The sequence below is a fragment of the Platichthys flesus genome, chromosome 2 (genome assembly GCF_949316205.1).
Source record: "Platichthys flesus chromosome 2, fPlaFle2.1, whole genome shotgun sequence".
NCBI classification, from domain to species: domain Eukaryota; kingdom Metazoa; phylum Chordata; class Actinopteri; order Pleuronectiformes; family Pleuronectidae; genus Platichthys; species Platichthys flesus.
Window position 1 is genome coordinate 8457772 of NC_084946.1, and position 22576 is coordinate 8480347.

The 22576-nt window shown below is 44.9% G+C and overlaps 1 protein-coding gene across 1 annotated transcript in view; it reads left to right on the forward strand.

Annotated features, from left to right (window-relative positions):
- The window catches only part of cdh4 (cadherin 4, type 1, R-cadherin (retinal)), a 75679-nt gene extending 57078 nt beyond the window's left edge, over positions 1-18601 (forward strand). The window contains exons 7-14 of the mRNA XM_062396442.1: positions 2382-2567; positions 2855-3108; positions 7280-7422; positions 11922-12158; positions 12865-13098; positions 13560-13699; positions 15943-16107; positions 16636-18601. Coding sequence (XP_062252426.1) covers positions 2382-2567; positions 2855-3108; positions 7280-7422; positions 11922-12158; positions 12865-13098; positions 13560-13699; positions 15943-16107; positions 16636-16842 — 1566 coding nt within the window. The 3' untranslated portion in view covers positions 16843-18601. The remainder of the gene's footprint in view (positions 1-2381; positions 2568-2854; positions 3109-7279; positions 7423-11921; positions 12159-12864; positions 13099-13559; positions 13700-15942; positions 16108-16635) is intronic.
- Positions 18602-22576: the final 3975 nt, after the last annotated feature.

Below are 22576 nucleotides of genomic sequence, written 5' to 3' on the forward strand. Positions count from 1 at the left end.
AATAAATGCCAGATTTTTTTATCCATTTCACCACATGGGTTTGGATGAGCTACAATGTTGCTATGGTCGCAATTGTGTGTTTGGGTGTGTGTGTGTGTGTGGGGGGGGGCCGCTAATCAAACGATTCCCGATTCCAGTTTACCACACCTTTGCTGAAGTGCACCCAGTGGTCGTCCACTCCCTGAACATGGAGGTGCGGCAGAGCTGCTAGAAAAGTTGTGAGGAGAAAAGATGAACTCTCAAACACACAGGCTCACAGATGTGTAATTGTTATTCATCTGTAGAGCGGCTCTTTGTAAATAGCAGAAAACGCTGGAGCGCCAGAGATGATTAACTTCCATTCCTTTCCCTTTGCTTCCCACTCTTCAATTTAGATTTCTGTTATTGCAGGAAAAGCAGCGTGACGTCTGTGTAACATAAAAAGAAAGGTGGAGGATCGACGCTTGTTGCCAGCAGCTTTATCTTTATTACACTATAGCAAAGACATAAGAGCCATCTTAAGTGGACTAATGTCAGTCTGATATCAGCACAAGTTTGTTTTGGGGACATTTATTCTTCCTAATGCCCTAATTTCCATTTGGTGCCGTTTTCAATTCCCCATGAAGGAAGAGAACAGCTCATTTAGTCTTGTAGAGCTCCAGCTCTGCCATGTCAAATGGGACATTTTCATTTGCTGAGTCTGTTTTCAGGAAGGAGGCAGTAGATTTCCCCCGCTGTGCAGTGCACCTTGATGCAGATGTATTTTCTTTAAATGATTTAGCGTCTGTGCAGCGCTGTAGCCTCACTAATTTCCCCTGGCTGGAAGTGTAGCTCCAACGTGTGAAGGCCAGACATGTCTACAGACAGTGTGTAAGATGAGACGATTTGAATGGCAGTATCATGCAGAAGTGACCCTGCATTATATTGGTTTTATTTAGTCCAGTCATTAATACATGTGGGATCTATGCAGTGCAGGCAGTGACTGTGACCTGACTCTACTGAACCCCCACAGTCACGTTCAGCAGTGGAGCTCAACTTGAATTGGGGAGTGCAACACATGATACACAATAACTTAATCCTACAATCCTGACGACACATTTTGGGACATGTTAGTTTGCCCTGCTTCTCTTTCCACCCTCTCTTTGTAACGAGTAAATCCTTCAGAGGACTTGAAGCCTGTGTCTCTCGTGGCTTATCAGTGGATCCACATTGCATTTTTAAAAAGAGTGGCCATTTTGGGAAGTGCCCCTTCTCTACAGTCAGCACTATGGTGAATGAGAGAGAGAGAGAGAGAGAGAGAGAGAGAGAGAGAGAGAGATTTTGTTTGGCTGTCAAAACAAGCTTGGACGGTTTGTGCTGGTGTTTTTGCTAAAGCTTGGGGTGAAAATGAAATGGAGGAGCCCACTCACCAGAGACTGGGAGTGCATATTTAATTTGTTCTCTGCTTATCAGCCTGGTCGTACTGCGGGGGATAGGCAGGGAGGGAGGGAAAGGGAGGGAGAGAGCGGGAGGAAGAGAGGGAATCGGGTGGGTTTTGGACACGGCTTCAAACCCCATGATGATGAAGCCATTAAAGTGAACAGCAGCTGGCAGACACACGCCATAAACAAGTTAACGCTTCACAAGAGGAAACCCAGATTATCGTCTGACAATGAGAGCTGTTAGTGTGTGTGTGTGTGTGTGTGTCTGTCTGTGTGTGTGTGTACTTTTGAGTGTCCATCCCTCTATGGTCAGATAAATCCCCACAGAGAGGGACATGTATCCGATTGCACTGTAAATTCTTCTGCAGGCTCTGCTGCTGTCACCAAGTCTCCTCCAGAGTTAGTTCAGAGGGGACTTGTTTCTCCTTGCGACATAACGAAGATCATTAGCCAATGATTATTTCTACCGCTGCTTTAATTACAGAATTTAACTAATTGCGTATTAGAGAGCCAGATTTGGCGAATTATCAGAACCTAAATTGCACGGGTAAACACGTAATTGAACAAATCCATTAGTTCAGATAAAGGGTGTTTCATATTAGAAGACACGTTGTGGAATAAGAGACGGCATTAACATAATGTGAGCTATGATTCTCTATTATGCACATTTAAACAAACATGTCTGCCCTCTCTGCAGCATCCGCTCCTCTTTCTAATTTCTCCTCCATCTGTTTTGCCGCCGCTCGCTCTCATGTAGTTATGTAATGAGCGTTATTGGCTTGACCCTAAAAGCAGTTTGTTTTCACAAACACAATTATGGAGAAGGCCCACAGATTGATGACGATCAACTTATTAACATGCACCGGCCCACCGCTGGAGCAGCATCAGCATAATGCTGCCTCCCCCGTCCTCACCCCCTGTCACCTCTCCTCCCTCCTCTCTCGTTCACCTCCTCCCCTCCTCTGCCTCCCACTCCTGTAGTTTTCTGGAGAGGTGCCAGAGAACAAGGTGAACGTGGTGGTGACCAACCTGACGGTGGTGGACAGGGATCAGCCCCACAGCCCCAACTGGAACGCGGTGTACCGCATCGTCAGCGGCGACCCCTCTGGGCACTTCACCATCCGCACCAACCCCATCACCAACGACGGCATGCTGACAGTGATCAAGGTAAAGCTGAAGCTGTTGGTTTGGATTCTCCACATCAGCTCTTCTCAACGTGAACGTGAACAATTAATTGCATTGTTATTCAACACTGCCTCGTCTATGTATCCACCTGCTCTGAAGTGCCAGATGCGGATGACTGAGTGTGTAGGTCTCAATGACTTGTATGACATTTCTCAAATTGGAGTTAGAATTAATCTTGCAATCAGCCGCACTCATTTTCCTCCCATCGCTCACAGTTTTGTTTCCTCTCTCTCCTTCTCCTTGCTCGTTCCTCCTCGATACGTCGGCAGCCGGTGGATTTCGAAATGAACCGTGCCTTCATGCTGACCGTGGTGGTGTCTAACCAGGCCCACCTGGCCACCGGCATTCAGTCCTCTCTCCAGTCCACCGCGGGAGTCACCATCTCTATTCAGGACGTGAACGAGCCTCCCGTCTTCCCTGTCAACCCCAAGATGATCCGCTTCGAGGAGGGCGTGCCCGCAGGGACCACTCTGACAGTGTTTGCTGCCCAAGATCCCGACCACTTCATCCACCAGATCGTTAGGTGAATGATTTATTTCAGTCATATTTATAGTATGCATTCTTCATTAAATGTCTAAAAACGACCAGGTCTATGTTAAAGATAACCTAGATGCTATCCAGTGAGCCGGTTGGCTATTTTGACCTTTCACTGTTTGTATTAGTCCCTCATAATGGCTCATGAGTATTCACTGCCGTTTTCTGCGTGATGTTAACAAAACTTGAATTACTTCATCGATGAACCTGATTTGTGCCTGAGTTGCGTCAAGTAGATATTCATCGGCTATTTTGGTGAAGACAACAACTCCCATGATCCCATGCTGCCTCGAAACGTCATCAAACTAGCTCTTTTGTTGTTTTTGTGGTAGCTTCATGTTGCTTTCTTACTATAACAACCTCTTTCTCAACAAGTACAGTCATTTGGTGTATTGTTAATGTGAAAATAATGATCATAGCATTTCCAAAGTGGTGATTTAACAAATGATTTAACCTTAAACCTTTGAAATATTTATTTCAGTTTCAGTGTTGTATGCAGTGTTATACAGTGTCACATGTACAGCACCGGCATAATAACAAAGATGACCATAAGAAAGCCCTAATAAGAAAGTCTTTGTGATTTGCAAACATGTCAGATGTTATTCGAAGTACTACACCACTTGTTATTAATTGTGTTAGTACTACTGCATATTCACAGCTATACAATGCAGCAATGGGCAAAACACCAGCTCAGAGATCTCTTGTGTTATTATGAGACATGTTGATCTGTATGGTTCATTATGGAACTGTGGCAGGAACATTTTAACATGGTGGGCCCCCACAGTCCAGATGATTAGTGGGAAAAACTGGTTTGACGTGGTGACATAGGAAATTGGCCTTGGGAGAGGTTTTGCCCTCTCAGAGCACCCACCTAGTTTGAATGGAGGTTTTAAGATCTATTCACAGTTAAGGACTCATATATCAGTTGTCTGAAGGAGGACCCAAGCTACTCTGAAAGCAACAACTACTTTATATACATGCAGAGTGACATTCTTCCGATATTGTGTCCACCCCTCCTGTATCTCTTTGAATCAGTGGGTTTGATCAGTGCTGGACAGTTTCCTCACAGTTTATCCCTCTTCTCTGACATGTCTCCACTGACCCCCCCACCCACATCCCCAGCTCCAGTTACCTCCCTGTTGCCAGGCGACTGGTATAAAGAGGTCCTCCTGTAATGAGCTGGACACCGTGCCCACCCTCCTTAGATCCCTTGTCTTCCTCGTCTCTTCCTCCTCATTGATTGCTCCCCTTCCTAAAAGGGATGACACGCAGCGGGCATCGTGCCATCCCGGCATCGACCTTGTGTGCTACAGAAACTCCCACGTGTCCACTGAGGTCCAGCGGCACCGTTCCGCTCCATCGCCAGCTCCAGCGAGAGAGATTGATTTTTCTTAATGTCAGTGAGACGGCCTCTTCCACTGAAGAACCCAGTGGAAATGTTAGTGGATTGTTTGGGAGGTAGTGGAATAGTTGCTCTTATATACACCGTGCAGAGGAATGAGCAGTAGCCACCTCTCAGGTTTCTCCTGGAAAGACATGCCATGCACACTGAGTGGGTTGAGCTCTTCAGCCCTCAAAGAGACATACCTCCGCTTTTACTCTATTTTCTCTCATCCCTCCCGCCCTCCCGCTCGCTCTGACCCTGTCACTTTCTTCCTTGTCAGTCTGTTATTGATGGGAGCTCAGAGCTGCTGTCTTCTCCACAGCAGCTTGCCAGCCGAAGTTCAGTTCATGCTCAGACAGTCTCATCTCGCTTGCCGCTGCTGTATTCCCTCTAGGTGACCTCACTTGAACCCCCCCCCCCCCCGCAAAATCTATACACAAAAGACACCGAAATGCACAAACGTAGACTCACAAACGCACACAGACATGCATGAGGATGAGTGGAAGGCCTGTGCATGAGCAGTGGATGGGAGAGGAGCCAGCTTGTATTTTTCAATTTTCTGTTTTTTTCTCTCCCTGGAGGACAGGAAAGAAAAGATGATGTGAGGCGAGGCCTGTTTGGATGTGATTTAAGTGGCAGCGAGAGCAAATTAAGGAGCCGTTCAGATGTAGCGTCGGAAAATGCGTGGAAAGCGCCCGGCGTGCTTCTCTCATCCTTCATTCCTCTACGCTCCGGAGGTTGCACTACTGTTGCACCTGCCGTTACCAAGCAACCAAAACCTTCCATCGAATTAACAGAAGGCCTCAATGATTAAATTAGCTTAACTCAGAAAAAGGATAACTGGAATTCCAGCACTTTAAATCCTCCTCAGTTATTTCATTGCTCTCTGTGCATCCCTTTCTTCAAACTAAAAGCTAAATAAGGAATTTCCCAACTTGATCCGGGAGCTTTGTCTGGACGCCGGGAGACTCAGGGCTTAGTTCCGAGTAGTTCTAATAGTAGTAATAATAATCTCTAACAAGTGATTGTCTGGTCTCTGCGTTTAAATTGTTCCGATAAGGATAATACATCAGATGAACTCAAAGTCTGCCAATAAATTGTTGTAAAAAGTTGTTTTAAATGCTTTTGAATCAGACGAAAGGTAACACCGCTTTTGAATTGTATTTTATTTTGAAATAGATGTTTTATAAAGAAAAAAACTGGATTCAGTCTTTTTACTCATTTTATTTAATTATTAAACAAATAATATTACATTAAACAAGACTGCCATAAGTGGAGAGCATACCCTCACCAAGGATTAACAGTCTCCTTAGAAAACTACATTTAAATTCCCTGGATCTAGATTTTTATTTTTTATCTGCAAAAGGAGTGGATTCAAAATTATAACTCAAGCAAATCATTTCTTCCAGTAAAGGCTCAGACTTCATATCATCACCCATTCTCTCCTTTTCTTCTGATCATATGAAAGCCCAGTATATAGAAGATGGTTTATGTGGTTCACTTTGCCACAAACTGGGTTTAAACAAATTTATGAAAATGACAAAATATCAAAATCTCAGCAATTAAGGAAATATTTGATCTTTTGTATGATTTATGTGCCCTAGATAAACAAATTAGTATACACACTTAGACATATACAGTTTGTTATTCAAATAGTGTCAAATAGTCCTCACACTTGGATCTGTTTGCTGCAGGTGAGAATGCCTGACGTGTCACACAAACACCAGAGTCGGCCCTGCAGGGCAACATCACATCCTGACTAACTCTGCGTGACAGGTTCTTTCACTAAAAATGTTATTTATTGTCATGTATCTATGCTATTTGTCAAGTAAAAACTGTGACAATATGATAGAGGGGGATCCCGTCTGTCAGCGTGTCCCTCTCTCTTTGACTGGTCCCTGAGTGTGTACCAGTTGTGTGCGTCTTTAGCTGGAGGTGGAATTAATTGGATTCACGCCTGTGAGGCTCCGGGAAACTAGCCTCCTACGCATTGTTTTAACCAAGCTCCCTTTCCCATCGCTCACCTTTCCGTCTGACCACGATTATATTCAGAAACACGCCAATGATCTCCCTCCCGTCGCCGCACTCTCCATCTGCGTCTCTCACCCCTGCCCCCCCCTCATCCCGATGACACGTTGACCATCTACCTACTGCGGACACTTCCATGATTACCCTTTTCTCACTAGGACGCGAGAGAGGAGCACTTCTTCCACTCAGTCGCATGTTACGACTCATCATAGATGTTAATGGGATTTATGGACTGTAATTGCAGCTGTCACACTCCACTCCGGTGAGGTATCGACCGGTGACAGTGATGAGAGTTGCCGTGGCGCCCGTGTGGGTAGAAAGAGCGGTGAAGTCGTTAGGAGCGCTGCCTTGCTGTTCGGCATCTGGGTTCAGGGTTCCACCGGTCTTCATGCTAATGAGCTGCTGCTATGATGAGCTCAGTCAACATATGTTTCACACTCCATGTCACTGTAATATTTCAAAGGTGCTTGGCTGGTATTTCTTATTATGGTAATGAACATTGAATCTGATAATGACTACCTTGGATTCACAAACATTTAGGTTCAGAGCTGCTGGAGTTCAAGTAACAGTTGGTTGCTAAAGTTCATTTCTGGAATCTATTTGTGCCTGCATTCGCCTTTGGATTTAATGAACCTTTTGCCTGTCTAACTGTCTGTTTGTCTCTGTGTGTGTGTGTGTGTGTGTGTGTGTGTGTGTGTGTGTGTGTGTGTGTGTGTGTGTGTGTGTGTGTCTGTGTTCGCGTGCGCAGGTACTCCAAGCTGTCAGACCCAGCGAACTGGCTGAAGATCAACAGGACCAACGGTCAGATCACCACCATGGCGCTCCTGGACCGAGAGTCCATGTACGTCAAAAACAACGTGTACGAGGCCACGTTCCTGGCATTCGACAATGGTAAGTCTGGTAAGTCAGGATGCCTGTGTGTGTCGTGGTGATTCGAGCGGCTGTACAGTGACCGCAATATCCAAGCATCCCAGCAATTATTAGATGATGTCATAGGAAATTTGGTGCATGGTCTCCAGGAGATGTCCAATGACTGTATGGACAATACGTCCCCACCTCCTGCCACTGGACATGAATGAAGTGAAAATAGATCTCGGATACAGGTGCTGCTGTCTAATGCTGGTGACATCACTAGGGGCCAGACAAACCTATACGTTTTGTGACAGTGGTAATTGGGTAATGGTAGCATATTCCCACAGCGGACCAATCATGGATCAATCTCAGCTGTCGAACACGATGACTTTGGTGATACCTCAACCTGTCATCATCGGGTTTTGTCCTTTACTTTGGTTTATATCTGTAAAACGAATGGCATTCTTAAATTGATCAGTTGAGTTAGCAGCTAACACACACTAAGACGGGAAACATGTTAAACTGTTCATTCACCTGCTCGTGAGTTGTGAAGTCATTGTCCCAACTTCAGAATGTGGAGAAGCATGGACGTTGTACACTAAACGTGTTCTATTGATGTGTTTATTGGAGTTCACATCAATGTTTGTAAAATAATTGTAAAAATATGTTAAACGATCTTAAAGTGATGATGTCATGACTGTCTGAAATGTTGTTCAGACTTGAGAAATCGTTCGCCCGGATTTTCCAAGTCATAAGTACATTATTAATATTATGTATCTGACACCACATGAACACACAAAAACGTCATCATGTAAGCATCGCTGTAGCATCAGTACAGAGGTACTACAGCTTGCTTTTATATTTTTAGTCGTGTTCAGTTTGTACATAGTATGAAAAGTTTAAAATCATTTTATTGTTGACTTTATTTTGTGTTACTGTTATCATCATCATAGTAGAAGTCATGAATGGAGTGCGGGGCTACAGCAGAGAACATGTGCCATAGCTTGTGCACTGTCTCATTCCTCTCAATACACCTCACCTCAACAGTGGAGGTGCTTTGAAACTGTGTGTTTTCAAAGGCTGATGCCATTCTACACAGGTCTAAAGGATGAGTCTGTGTTGTGGCTGCAGTGTGAAGGAGAGAAATATTTTGTTCATACACTGAATGTTCATTTCTCGGTCTCCCTGTAGGAAGCAGGCTGAGAATAATGTGTGTCAGTGCTGGTGTTGATTAACAGAACTCAAGCTCTGTGTGTGAGCAGGAGGGACTCAGGTGTTTTCACTCCAGTGAGAAATGAGGGATCAGTTGCCCTGAAGCAAACTAAGCTAAGCTCAAAGTGTTGACTGCCTATTGATTCTGGAGCCCAAAGTCAACAAGGGGATATATTCCACTTTGATTGAAATTCTCTTTGCTTATTCTACTCAAGCCGAGCGTAAGAGAAGCAGCGAAGCACCCGGCCAATCACAACCGACAAGACGGTCGAAGGGGCCTTGGGGCGCTGATGCACCATTTTACTGTGTGATAGAGGGAAAACAGCTGAAACGGAACCCTGATGAGCTGCTGGGGTAAACTCCAGCCACGCTGCACTGCATCAGTAGTTCCAGCCCGGCTCGCTGACAGTCACTGTGCAGGGGGTTGTCAGCTGAATGTCGAGGCCACAACATGTCACTGCTGCGGTCTGTTCAGCGGAGCAGCACACTCCTCTCTTCATCGGTAGTTTGTCATCATTCACGATTAGCCTTGATCAAGTTCATCACACCGTGAGACTGAGCTACTGACTCTGAGTCTGTTCTAATCACATCAGGAGCGAAGCTGTGGATTTACATGTGAAGAGCTCTGTCAGAATAATAAAACAGTTCATAACACTCGACAGCAGATGGATAGGTTTCGCATGTTTTTGCTTTATTCTGATATATTGGTGATTTTAATCGTAGGATCCAACCTGACTGCTTTCACTTGTTGAGGTGTAGCAAGTTCTTTGATTTTGTTTTGATTTTATTGGTTCACACATATATAAGAGGTACAAGGGGCTCAATCTGGGCATTGTCCAATGGAACTGATAGGATCATGAAAATACAAAGACAAAAATAAATCCACACCCAGGCAGATATATGCCAGTACACATCATCAGTAAATACAGTTAAGATGGCTGGATTAAAAGTCTACAGTCTACATAGATAACCCATTGGCAAAACATTGCAAAAAGGAAAACAAACATTCCCAATTAATCTTACCCCATTCCACACAGAGAGAACATGCAAACTCCAAACAGACCTTGGCAGAGCTGGGATTTGAACCGGGGACCTTTATATATGTTAGGCCCGCAGTGCTGACCACTGCAATTGGTATTTGGTTTAGATACATGGAGGTGTCGTAGAGTGAATAGTGAAATATATACCTCTAAAAATGTAGATTTACAATATTAAAACTGGTTTAGTGAGCATACCTCCACCAAGGCCCAACTGCTGCCTTTAATTCAATCAACACTCACCAAATGTCACATACTCAGAAGTATCAGTTCCATAACTAAGGCCAATTTTTATGCGACCGTGCCGTGCACTATTAAAGAGGATTTATCTTTTAGAGATGTGAAGAATGTCAGGGGGGGAATTTCTTAAAATTTCTTACAAACATCCACTTGGACTCAACTGATTAGATTTAATTTTTATTTTTCTTCAAGATCCATTAAGTTCTTCATGGGAAATCAGTGAAAATGTCAAAACAAATTGCATCCTATCTTTCAATGTTAAAGAAACGGAAATCTGATCTGCACCAAAATGTAACTGGTTCATCCCTATACCACATTCTGCTACTTCTTCTCCTACTGTCATGGTAATCCATCCAGTACTTTGATGTAACATTGCTTACATCAAGAGGATACATAAACCAATGAGCATAAACTAGAGGTAATAAAACACCTCAACTCGCAAGCAAAGCAAATTGTGCATTTGTGGTCACAATAATTATCTGGTCACATCCAGTGATTCTGTTGGAGTAGTTTCCCTTCTATAATTAAAGTCCTAGTCAAATACATTTCAATTGAATTAATGAAAACTCCAATTATGTGCCTATTCTCTTAAAGTATTCCCGGAGTCTTTTCATCATTTACTCTCTGCTCATGTGTTTATGTCTCTTATTCAAATCACATCCCTGAGAAAACAAACCCTTTCCAATCCGAGTTGATCTTTTATGAGTTTGGTTCTTGCTGATTCGCTCTGTGCAGTGCGCATGGAGCCAACACCTGTGTCAGCACTTTGACGACTTACAGTCCCCGAAAACTGCACATCTTCTATTTCTCTATGAGATTAAATATTAATGAGTAAATAAGCAACAATCAAAGTTACGTTTTGGAGGAAAACCTCCATCTGTATTGTTTATCATAAAACAGTTCAGCATTATAAAGGCTTTGCAAATGTCTTTTACTGGGAGGTTTTTATGAGGTTTCTTCACATTTCCTTGTCAGAGGTCTGACAGTTTAAATAGACAATCGGCAGTTGTCACATTTTTATCCAATATGCGCTCGTGTGATTGGTGCATGTTCGTTCATTTTAAAACCACCAGAACAGGAGAGACTGTCTCACATATAAATATAAAATCACAATCATCCTCAGTCCTTTTTCAAGCTGATTGAGCCAATACGCCTCCAGGACCTTTATTCAACCAAATCAAGTAGATGCATCGATATGTGAAAAAAAAAAGAGACGTTCTCGATCATTTTCAGTCGGGCAGAGACATAGTCACCCCACACCAGAGTTCAACCTCATTACAAATGTTTTTTCCCCGCTCTCGTGTTGAGACTCGAGACCGATCAGCAGAACAAGTTCACTTTGCATCGTGAAAGCAGCGAGGCGCTCGTTCCGTGTCGTACAACGAGGCAGCGGCAAAAAAAAAAACCACCATTTGTCATTCCGTGCGAGTGCAGTTCACTTACAGTGCACGCTGCAATCAGAGCTGCTAACGGTGCATTACACATCACAGCCCTGTCTCCTGACCTGATCCGGGTTCTGGTCTGGCAGACGGTGTTATGATGGGTCTGTGTTGGTGGACCCAGTAAATTGTTAGTGTTTGAGTCATTTCCCAGCATAGTGCAGATAACAACAATCCTCGTGTGAGCGTCGCACCCCCCCCCCCCCCCCACTGCGAGCCTCGCCTGAGCCTTTCCGCACGCTGAAACGTTTGTGTGTCCTTTCATTCGGTCCGGCTGTTTTGTTCGGGCGCTCCACTACAAATGTTGTCCCTGCACTTTCAGCCACTCGGTAAACAAAACATTTTTCTCCCCCAGTTGTTTCTCCGCCTCGCCGCCTCCTTTTCTCACTTCAGCACATGAATCGCCTGGAAAAAATGGCCCTGGAGTGAAATGAAAGGATTGTTTTGCCGTCTTCTGTAGCTTTTCCCCCCCCCCCCCCCCCATCCTGCTGCTTGCTGCATCTTCAATCACTTCATCTGCCCCGCTGCTCCTTCTCTCATTTACTCACCGGCTCCTCCTCGTGGTCTCTTTGCCTCCCCTCTCTCTCTCTCTCTCTCTCTCTCTCTCCAGGCTCGCCTCAAGCCAGCGGGACAGGAACCCTCCAGATCTACCTGATCGACGTCAACGACAACGCTCCGGTGCTGATCCCCCGGGAGGCCCAGGTGTGCGAGCGTGCGCGGCCCAGCTCCCGGATCAACATCACGGCCTCCGACGCCGACGCCGACCCCAACGTGGGGCCCTTCGTCTTCGAGCTGCCTTCGTTTCCTGCCACCGTCCGCCGCAACTGGACCATTTCCAGGCTGAGCGGTAATTAAACGCCGCTCACTCTTCTCGAGACAGTTGGGAGTCAGGACAGGAAGCAGGAGAGGCAGTGTAGAGGAATCACGGAGGACCGTTCAGCATCCTCCGCTGAATTCAACCACAAACTTAGCACATGGGTTGCTGTAGAATAACTGTCGGGGGATCTAGGAGGGCGGTGAGCTGTGGGAGAAGTTTAAGAAAATGTCCTAAACTGCTCACAGTGAGAGATGCGGGTACCATCCAGTTTGTGACAAATGAGATCCATTTATCTCTCTGTCCCCCGAGCAGCCGATCTGTCACCTAATCCACCCAGATGGATGTATCACAGCAGTTGTCTTGAGGACAAATCTGATCACACACCTGGATTCTTCTCCCACTGAGACTCTTGTCTGAGCTCGACTAAATGATAGATGCTGAAGGTTATACATTCTCACATTACGTCTCTGTATCTTTATTGCCTCCTCGCGAACACACACACACACGTCAGAATGATCGCTGACAGTCTGTCCGCTGCTGGCTGCTTTTATTTGGTTTGTCATTTCCTCACGCCCGTGCACGTGATGACATGATACGCCGCAGTAAACAAAATGTACTTTCCCCCCCCGACAGTTCACTCTCTAATCTTATTTCAGCCTTCATCTTCTCCTCCTTTCTCCCTCCGATTTCACTCCCCCTCATCTCTTAATGTTTCTCCACTTTCCACTTTCCGCAGGCGACTACGCTCAGCTCAGGCTGAGGATTCCTTACCTGGAGGCAAGTGTGTACGAGATCCCCGTCATCGTGTCCGACTCGGGGAACCCTCCTCTGTCCAACCGCTCCATGATCAGAGTCAAAGTGTGTCCCTGTGACGATAACGGAGACTGCAGCACCACAGGGGCCGTGGCAGCCGCTGGACTCGGCACCGGGGCCATCATCGCTATCCTCATCTGCATCATCATACTGCTCAGTGAGTACGACGAGGTGGAACCATCAGACCTCAACGCAAGTGGTCTTTTTCTGCAGGGTCTTTAAAAGTCTCACCTGGACTCATTCAGACATTATCTTGACACGGGGGGCTGGCAGGACAAACTCAAGGAGAATGTCCGTAGCCTCTCACTCAGATACTTGCGTTCTCACATTCAGCCCCTCCAGATGATTTCAGGATATTATCTACAAACAACACCTCAGTCAGAATTGATTTCAAACCACTCCACTTGTCTGTGAGATAGACTTCGGATACCGTCTCTGTCTGTAGTTTGAGATATAATGTGGGTTTTTTTAGGGCATTTCTTCAATAATGGGGAAGTGTAAATAATTCTGGGACTCCTGAAACCGTCTGTTTGGATGTGATGTACCTGAGGAAAACTGCAAAAGGTACACATTCAGGCCTGCTCCTATACCAAATATGTTCTTTACTTTTGACCACAGGCATGGTGCTGCTGTTTGTGGTGTGGATGAAGCGCAGAGAGAAGGAGCGGCAGGCAAAGCCCCTGTTGATCGACCCTGAGGACGATGTCAGAGACAACATCCTGAAGTACGATGAGGAGGGAGGAGGAGAGGAGGACCAGGTACGGATTCTTGTAAACACACGTCAAAGCTGTAAAGACATGTGTTTGGTTTTTAGATGTTTTTTACTGTCTTATCCAGATGGTTAGGAATTGATGAAATAGATTAGATAATAGTGGATCAATTCCCATTAGGATCACTTATATACTGTGACAAGTCACTATGATTTAGTTTTGTTAAAACCAACTCTGAAAATGTTTCACTTTACTATACATTTATGTATATAAATATATATGTCTGAGAAGCTGAAAATAGTACATTTTTGGCAAACTTAGTTAAAAAAAAAAGATTCATTATTATTTGGCATTGCGTTTTTCTAATAAGTACTGATTATATAGATTGCAGATCTAGAATTATTAAATATAAGCCAACCATCATCAGTAAACAGAACCAGTAGAAGAGAAAATTAAAATGTTAAACTCTTAAATAAACACATACTCTCTTTCAATTTCACATTTCCACATCTTTGATTAATTCAGAGATGCGGAAATGTTTATTAACGATGGCATTTATGTTGTTTTCCAAAACCCACACACCGGGTTTCTAGCACATTCACCCACACAAGGATCAAATGGCAGCAGTGCACACAAACATATTTCTACTGTAAAGCACCTGTTTGAGGATTTAGTGGCTGCATTTCAGCTGCAGCAGAGCTGTTAAGATAAGTCGACAACCTGCTCCATTTGTTCACAATAGAAATTTACAACACAAGGTTGGAAAGAAAACCAACAATTATAAACAACTGATTGTACTAACAGCACTGTTCATTTCACTCCTATGTCCCATTTAGTTTAGACAAACTGAAATCTGCACGGAACACAAAATGAAGGGGGAAACACACTGTGCAGTCAGAATGAATTACACATAAATATCACTGTGTGCGTGTGTGTGTGTGTCTGTGTGTATCAGGCTCGTATTGATTTGCACTTTACTGAAATGTAGGTGTAGTCTGTTTCTTTATTCTGTTGAATTTAATAATAACTTAACAGTGTTCAATAAATGATCAGTAATATATATCGTTATATTATAGAACACATGCACGTTCTCATGAGCTGCTCCACATTCATTTAGAATCACAGCACTATGACTTCTGGGTAATTCCCTTGAGCATCACAATGCTCCACATCCTCACTCCATACTACCTCTGAGCAGGTTTTTATGATGGAGCTATAGAGTTTTATTTTATTAAAGAGTTCACACTGAGAAAGACGCAGATCTATTAATAAAAAATAAACTGAAAGCAGAGATTATGCATGTGGAATGTACTCAATGCTTGAGTGGGCTTTCGATGGGCTCTGTTCTCCCACAATGCATTGCACAAAGGAAACAGAGGAGCTCTTCCCGGCTGGAAAAAAAATGAAATAACTTGTGGGTGTTCAGAATACCAGATAAATAATCAATATTAACTCTTTCTTTTTATTTAACTGGAAGTTTGATGGACATGTGAGTCATTCATTTCCAAGTATGTTTGTTAAATCACTGGAACATTACACATCGATGGTCGGTGTACAGTGCAAACTGTAGAAAGCAGGTTTATAATGTGGATTCTGGAAACAGTGGAGTTTACAGCAGTGCACACATACCAAAGACACAACACAATGAGAAAGACAAAAATTCTGAGTCCCCATTGTCAATGTGGCGCACACTGTAATATCATGATGATGTTTCTAGCAGCATAAGCAACTTCAGGTGTTGCACCCTACACTAGTTTGACAACCTAGAGAGAGAGAGAGAGAGAGAGAGAGAGCGAGAGAGAGAGAGAGAGAGAGAGAGAGAGAAAAGAGGGAGAGAGAGAGAGAGAGAGAGAGAGAGAGAGGAATTCCTCTACTAGGACTGACAGAAGGGTAATAGATGTCATTTGTAACAGTCCAGTAATGTCCGTTCATTAAATCGTCTTACGTTAAAACTGCAAGCAATTCCACGAGCCGCATCTTCTTCTTCTATTGTTTGATATTTGATAGCGTCTCTGCTTCCTGCAGTTGGTCCAGCGATCTGAAACATGATTCATCTCATCTCGGCTGAGCTCTTCTGGTCAGACTCAAATCTGGTCCAAGACCCCTTTCACACCTGTTCTGGTTCAGTCTGAAAGTCTGGGCCAAACCAGGGCGATGTAAACGTGCTCCCAGTCTCGTGCTGTTTGAGAAACTGGTTTGAAACAGCTGATATGTAGATAGTGAGGATGAAGATGGCGAAATAACCCTCATCATCAAACTCACGCAGCTTTCCCTCCCTGACCTTCATGCAGGACTATGACCTGAGCCAGCTGCAGCAGCCCGAGTCTCTGGACCACATCATCAACAAGCCGACGGGGGTGCGCAGGGTGGACGAGAGGCCTGTGATCACTGAGTCTCAGTACCCGGTCCGACCCAGTCTGCCTCACCCCGGAGACATCGGGGACTTCATTAATGATGTGAGCTGGACACCAGAGGATAGAGTGTATCGATGATGTGTTGTTTCTGTAACTGTTTGGGTTCATGAGTCTCGTGTTCACAGGGCGTTAATGTTCACAGCATTAAGTCGAGTTTAAGAGTTTTGTCTCAGAAAGTTTTTTTTTTGGGGGGGGGGGGGGGGGGACGTCCCTCAACAGAATTGATTACCTTTAAAGAGCTCAAGAGAGACGAGCAGGGGTTTTAGTTTTTTTGTCTAGAATTGTATTTCTGTCAGACACTTTCTTTGGCCCCTGTTTACAGCTCGATGTCTGGCTCTGAAATAACATCAGACCATGGTGGGACTTTTAAACTGTGACGGGTGGGTGAGCGAGATTAGACCAAGTTTATTGCACCTTTAACAGTCTGGCACCCTGAGCCTATTAATACGTGAAACATCATCACCTCTGTTGTATTGCAGGTGAGCAGATCCTGATACAGTGTGTAGGACCAGTTAGTGCTAGAACCGTGAGGGTTGCAAATCGTTTACGTCCCGTCCTTCTTGTCTCCAGGGTCTGAGGGCAGCAGACAACGACCCCACGGCTCCCCCCTACGACTCCCTGCTGGTGTTCGACTACGAGGGCAGCGGTTCCACTGCCGGCTCCGTCAGCTCGCTCAACTCCACCAGCTCCGGGGACCAGGACTACGACTACCTCAACGACTGGGGGCCTCGCTTCAAGAAGCTGGCCGACCTCTACGGAGGGGGGGACGATGACTGAGGGCGGAGCGGGGAGCTGGGCGGGGGTCGGAGAGGCAGGGTCGGAGGGACGGACGCTCCTGGGAACTGCGGGCAGGGGCCGGGAACATGACGCAGGCCCCGTGGCGGACCTGTGAGGAACAGACCCTTACATGGGCCGTGTCAGTTTGCTCACAGCAGCCCGGCCCGCAGACATGGATCCCGCCGCAGCGCAACTGTATTCTGGCTTTATATTTTTTAGTGGCGAGTTAGTAGTGCGATGTTTTGTTTTGTTTCTTTTCGGTTGTTCTCTCGGCCATGTGGACCCGGAGCTCCCCGGGGACGAATCAAGGCGGTCGTGAGAAACACGAGTAGTGAATCTGTGCTTTGATTGATTGTTAAAACAGGATCATCTCTTGCTTTAGTCTCACACTGAAGAGAATGTGTTCAGGAAGACGCTCCCTGGCTCTCTCTCTCTCTCTTTCACTCTGTCGACTTGAATTTCCCTTAGAACAGAAGCACTGTCATTTTTTATAAAGTGCCTTTTGTGGTGTGTTTTTGTATCAGACTCCTGCTATCTCAGGATCGGTTGCCAGTCGTGCAGTACGGTGGAGGCCCGTTCGCTCGTGGCCCACCTGCGCTCCTCAAACCAGCCCCGCCTGTCACCCCCCCCCCCCCCCCCCCACAGTGTTGCAGACGAACAACCCCAGCAGCCACTCACAGGAGGGAAGGACACAACCAGGGCGGGCTCTCGTACATCCGAACCCAATGAAACCGCGGCCGAAAAACAAGCCAATGAGAGTTGTCGTGGACGCAGACAACCCTCTCCTCCGCGGACCCGCTCAGTTTGACTTTCACAAGCATCACCCGTCGACACACAACCACAGCAACACACTGACTGATTGGCGTGAGACCATTTTTATACAGGTGGGTGTCTTTTTCTAATTTAGCGGAGAATGCCTGCCTTCCCTCTGTGGACTCATGACGTGAGGAGCCTTTGTTTGGAGATGCTTGCCTGCCCTGTCTGGTTTTGTGTTGCTTTCTCCACAGTGTAAAGCTTATGTAGGCATGATCTGATTGGTCAGACAGTGTAAGAACGTGGAACGAAGGAACAAAGGCATCTGATAACGATTTATTTTTTGTTTTTGTTCTGTCGCCTTGAACATTCCTGTTTTTTATAGGCCAACAAAACTATTAAAAGGTGCATGAATTTTTTTTTTCCGCAAAACGTTTTACTCAAAGCACTTGTTACTATGTGGTGAGAATGTGAAAATAGTCAGCAGAAACTATATGAATATACTCTGTAAAAAGACACTGAGAAAATAAAAATACTGTAAGATACCTATTTTTGAAGTATTGATGACATTAAAGTTGCTGCTCTTTTTCTCCGGCTCTTCATCGGGCTGAGGGGATTTTTTTGGCTCGTTCATTATTGACATGTGAATAATTTTAGTTTTCTCGTCTGATGAAGCGTCATTACAGTTTTTAAGATGCCTGCTTATTTATTTTCTGTTTCCGTTTTGCTCTTTTTCTTTTCATTTTTACAAACGCTTTGTTACACTCCTTTTATACATGCGTCTATATATATATATATATATAAAACACAGCCTTGTCCTCTCACTCTGTATTGTCTCGGACAGACGTGCTCCTCCTGTCGCCCTCTGGCTTCAGGACAGTGGAAGGTTCATTAGCCATGCCTGCTGATAGCTGTTCTATTATTCAGTGTATTGGAATTCTTTTACTCATTCATCTAGATACTGGATGTGTGCTTTAGAAAATAAACAAGACATGTTTTGAAGATGTGCCTTCTTTTTCTCATTATTCTTTACTTCCATCGCGCTTCCATCATTTTCAAATAGATCGACACTCCAAGCTCTAAAGGTCCAGGGTGTAGGATTTAGGGGGATTTTTCATTTAGTTAAAAAGAGTCTTTCTCTGTTGCCTCGCCATGTTTCTACAGTTGCCTCCTACAGACAAACCAAACACTGCTTCTACAGAGGGCCTTTCACTTGTATGTTACCTGAAGGCCACTGTAGTTTCCCCTACAGGCTTGGACCGGGAGTCGGGCTGAAACTTTAAATTACAATCGGTATTTTTATTACAAACTTATCTCAACTAGCTACTGTGCGTTAATGCCAGTAGTGTCAGAAATCACAGTTTGTGCAGTTGACAGCAGAAAGATGATATATGGTGTTAAGTGGGATGAAGTCATCAACTGTATATGGACGACACGTCGCTACTTCCTCCTGTTTTACAAAGATTCGGATAAGGATGCCACCATCCGTTGATTTGATTTGGATTTAGAGACCACAGAGTCGTGAACAGGGTGTGAAGCTAAAGTATTGAGGTCTTGTTTTCACATCAACAAAAGCATGAAATCACCCCTTTTCTAAAGTTACCAGATAAAACCTTAATCAGTGTGATAAGAATGACCAAAAAAAAGGAAACCATCTTTGAGAAAATGGAGCAGATTGGGTTTATGACCTATACAGCAGATCATGATGCTTTGGCTTCACTTTTGGGAGCTGTTGTGTCATCCATGTTTATTTACAGGTTGGAATCAACAGACACGTCATCAGTTTTCACCGAGCTCGTCTCATGTTTCCGACAAACACTGATGCCGTCAGAATCATTTGAAATAGTAACGTGTAAATTCTCCACATAGTTCTTTTATTATCACTGCTTTTCTATCTTTATCTGTTCATGAAATGAAAGGTTTGTAATTACTCACCTAATCATTCCCCCTTGTACTTTTTACAGGGTAATAATGTACGTTAAGTGTTAGAAAGAGTCATGAGGCGGAACAGACTGCTGCCTTTGGATTTACACAGTTAATCTTTGACCTTATTGTTTGGATGTGGCTTCCACTTTGGAATAAAACACCTGCTGTTCGTCCTCTCTCTGCGTCTCAGACCGGGCAGCGTTACAGCAGCGGACGGGGGTCAGGAAGTATATTTGTGTCCAATCCTGTGATTTCAATTAGTCAGCTGAACTGCCAAAAAGCCCACTGGGGATTTAAAGGGTTTTAATCCTCTCCGGCTGTGTGTCTATCAATTAGCCACACCATTAATCCCCACGGCGTAATCTCATTAGATAGAGCGCCTTTAATGAGACACCCAGAGAAAAAGCGGAGGGGCAGGCACTAAGAGAGAGGGAGAAAAACGAGGCAGTGGCGAGACGCAGGTAGGCCATGTGGAGAGGTGATTAGGAGGATGGAAGAGAGGGTCAGCGGAGGGAGGGAGCGCAGGAAGTGAGCTGCCAGCACAGCAGGGACAAGGCATAACATTTATAAAATAGTTTGGGGTTTGTTTTTTTTGGGGGGGGGGGGGGGGGGGGGTTGAACACGAGGAAGTATACCATTCTTCATTCTTCACCTTGTATCGTTCTCATTGGTCAGAAACCAGATGAGTGGGTAGAGAAGGCAGGTTCGAGGGGAGCAGAGCTACTGGAGCATGCTGGACTAGTTCATGAGAGGTGATTTGATTTCCCCTGTTAATCTACACTGGAGCGTCCCAGTAATGAGGACATCCAGTAATAAACCTAAAGTTAACCTTTACAGTAGCACAATAATGAATTCTTGCTTGGGCCCTGCAGAACTGTGGAGCCATGTTAATAAACCCACCATCAGAGGTGGGCCGCAACGCTCCGAAATATTAATCAAGTTGGTAAAAAGGGTTCTTGGTCACGGCCGGTCTTCAGATAAGATTAACTTGAGGGGGGGGGGGGGGGTTCTTTGATGGGCTTAGCTAAAGTTCACTTAGTTTCCCTGTGGCAGATGGGCAGAGTGAGAGAGGAAAGTAAACTCTAGTTGCCTCCTTGATAAATGGCGTATATAGACTGAGAGCTTTGCTGCTGGCTCGCAGCCAGTGCCTTGTGTGTTGTAAATAAAGTTCTCCTCTTCAAACATGTCCGAGTGGGGCTCTTTTCATTTCCTCTCCATAAAGCTAGTGGGTCTCTGGGGCCGGCGCTGGGAGCGGTCCAATCAGAGGAAAAAACAGCAGCTGATGTGGGTTCTGACGCCGGCTGCGTGATCAAGTGTTCACAGTTTAGTGTTGATGCTGCTGCGAATCCGAGGAACCACCGGAGATGGGCTGAGTGCCGACTGCGTTTTCTGCTGACACCACTCTGAACCTCCTGCTATTTCAGGACTCTGTCTAAAATGAGATCAAACAGCAGAATAAATGTGATGTTGCTGCTGCAGGCAGGGGAGAGAGAGATCTACTGTTTAATGACCAGCTATTTATGGTATGGATGGCCGGTCCAGTGGAGGCACCCACACACTGCTGTCACCGAGACTGAGTGCTTATCAGTCCGAGCGGAATCACTCTGCATGCTCCATAAACAGCCTTCGAAAAGAGCCTCTCCTACAAATCACTGTTGTTTTCTACAGCAGAGTATCTCATCAATAAAACCAAGTAAACTCTCTTGCTGTTATCATTAAAGTAAACCTATTGCAAGAAGCGGAGAGGAACTGAAAGAAAATACTCACTTTATAATTTATTGTGCTTTATTATCTAACTACACAAACTCAAGTCCTCCAGGGCCGGATATAGGGGTGGGGCCAGGGGGGCACTGGCACCAGCTGAAATCTGATTTTCCCCTGAAGTGCCCCTGCCCTGTCAGTTGTACAAAAACAAAAAAAAACGCTACCAAAAATACTAGCAATAAATATTATATTTATATTAAAAAAAATTCTAAGCTTAGGGGCTAGGCTGTGGCTCCGGAGTTCGTCCCCTGACCATGAAGGTTGACAGTTCGCTCCTCGTCTGCCCTATTGTATGAAAGAATTTAATTACAAACCATATCCTATTTACACCTCTTCACACATGAAGGTCAGTATATGTGTCAAAGAGAGAATGAGTCAGTTAAAACACTCCCCAAGTAAGTTCTGCTCCAAAGTTTACTCAGTTTGTGTTTGGCATTTAAGAGAGGAAACAAAAAATCTTTTTGTAAATTTTGGAGAAGATTGTGAACATGTGCATTTTCACGTTATTGTAATCAAACACTGAACGCTGCCCAAACATCCTTTTCATATTCAGGAAAACATGTAATATCATCACAGTGAATGATGGCATGGCCCCTGGGTCATGTATGAGAACATTGCTGCTGCTGCTGCTGCTGCTGCTGCCACTGAGTTACTCTGCAGACACCTACCTCTGTGTGATTTCATGCCAGAGTGCAGAGGGAGATCTGCACCGCGTCCTCGAGCAGAGCTGCCTCTCTAATCAACTGGATGTAATTCGTCACCTCAGCCACAGGTTAAGTTCCTTCCCCAGGACACCGGCTCCGTCTCTAAATGGTGGGAGATGATTCCTATGCAGCCTGACTCAGTCTCTGGTGTCCTGTGGGGTACAATCAAGCCTCCGCTCCCATCTGCCCCTCAATTTCCCTCTGTCAGCATCACTCCGGGAAGACAGAGCAACTTTTAGCATGAATAATAGAGGCACAGCACAGTCATTAGTTTATGTAAATAATTGACCGCCACATGTGTGAACTGGCGTCGGTGTTGTAAATGTGATGGTGATATTACAGCATCACGACGGGGGAGCAACGACATTGTATGTAAGAGGATCAGTCACCGTTTTAGGACTGATCTTATATGTGTTTTATGTAAATCCTCTTTTCAGTGTCAGAGCAAAGTTTACATCTGCTTCACGGTGAATCACAAATAGAATCTTTCACACAACACTTCATCTGTGTCTTTCTGAATCATGACAAATGTGCTCTGAGGCGAGATGGTGTCATGATCATTTAGATCTCAGTGTTTGATTTCTCTC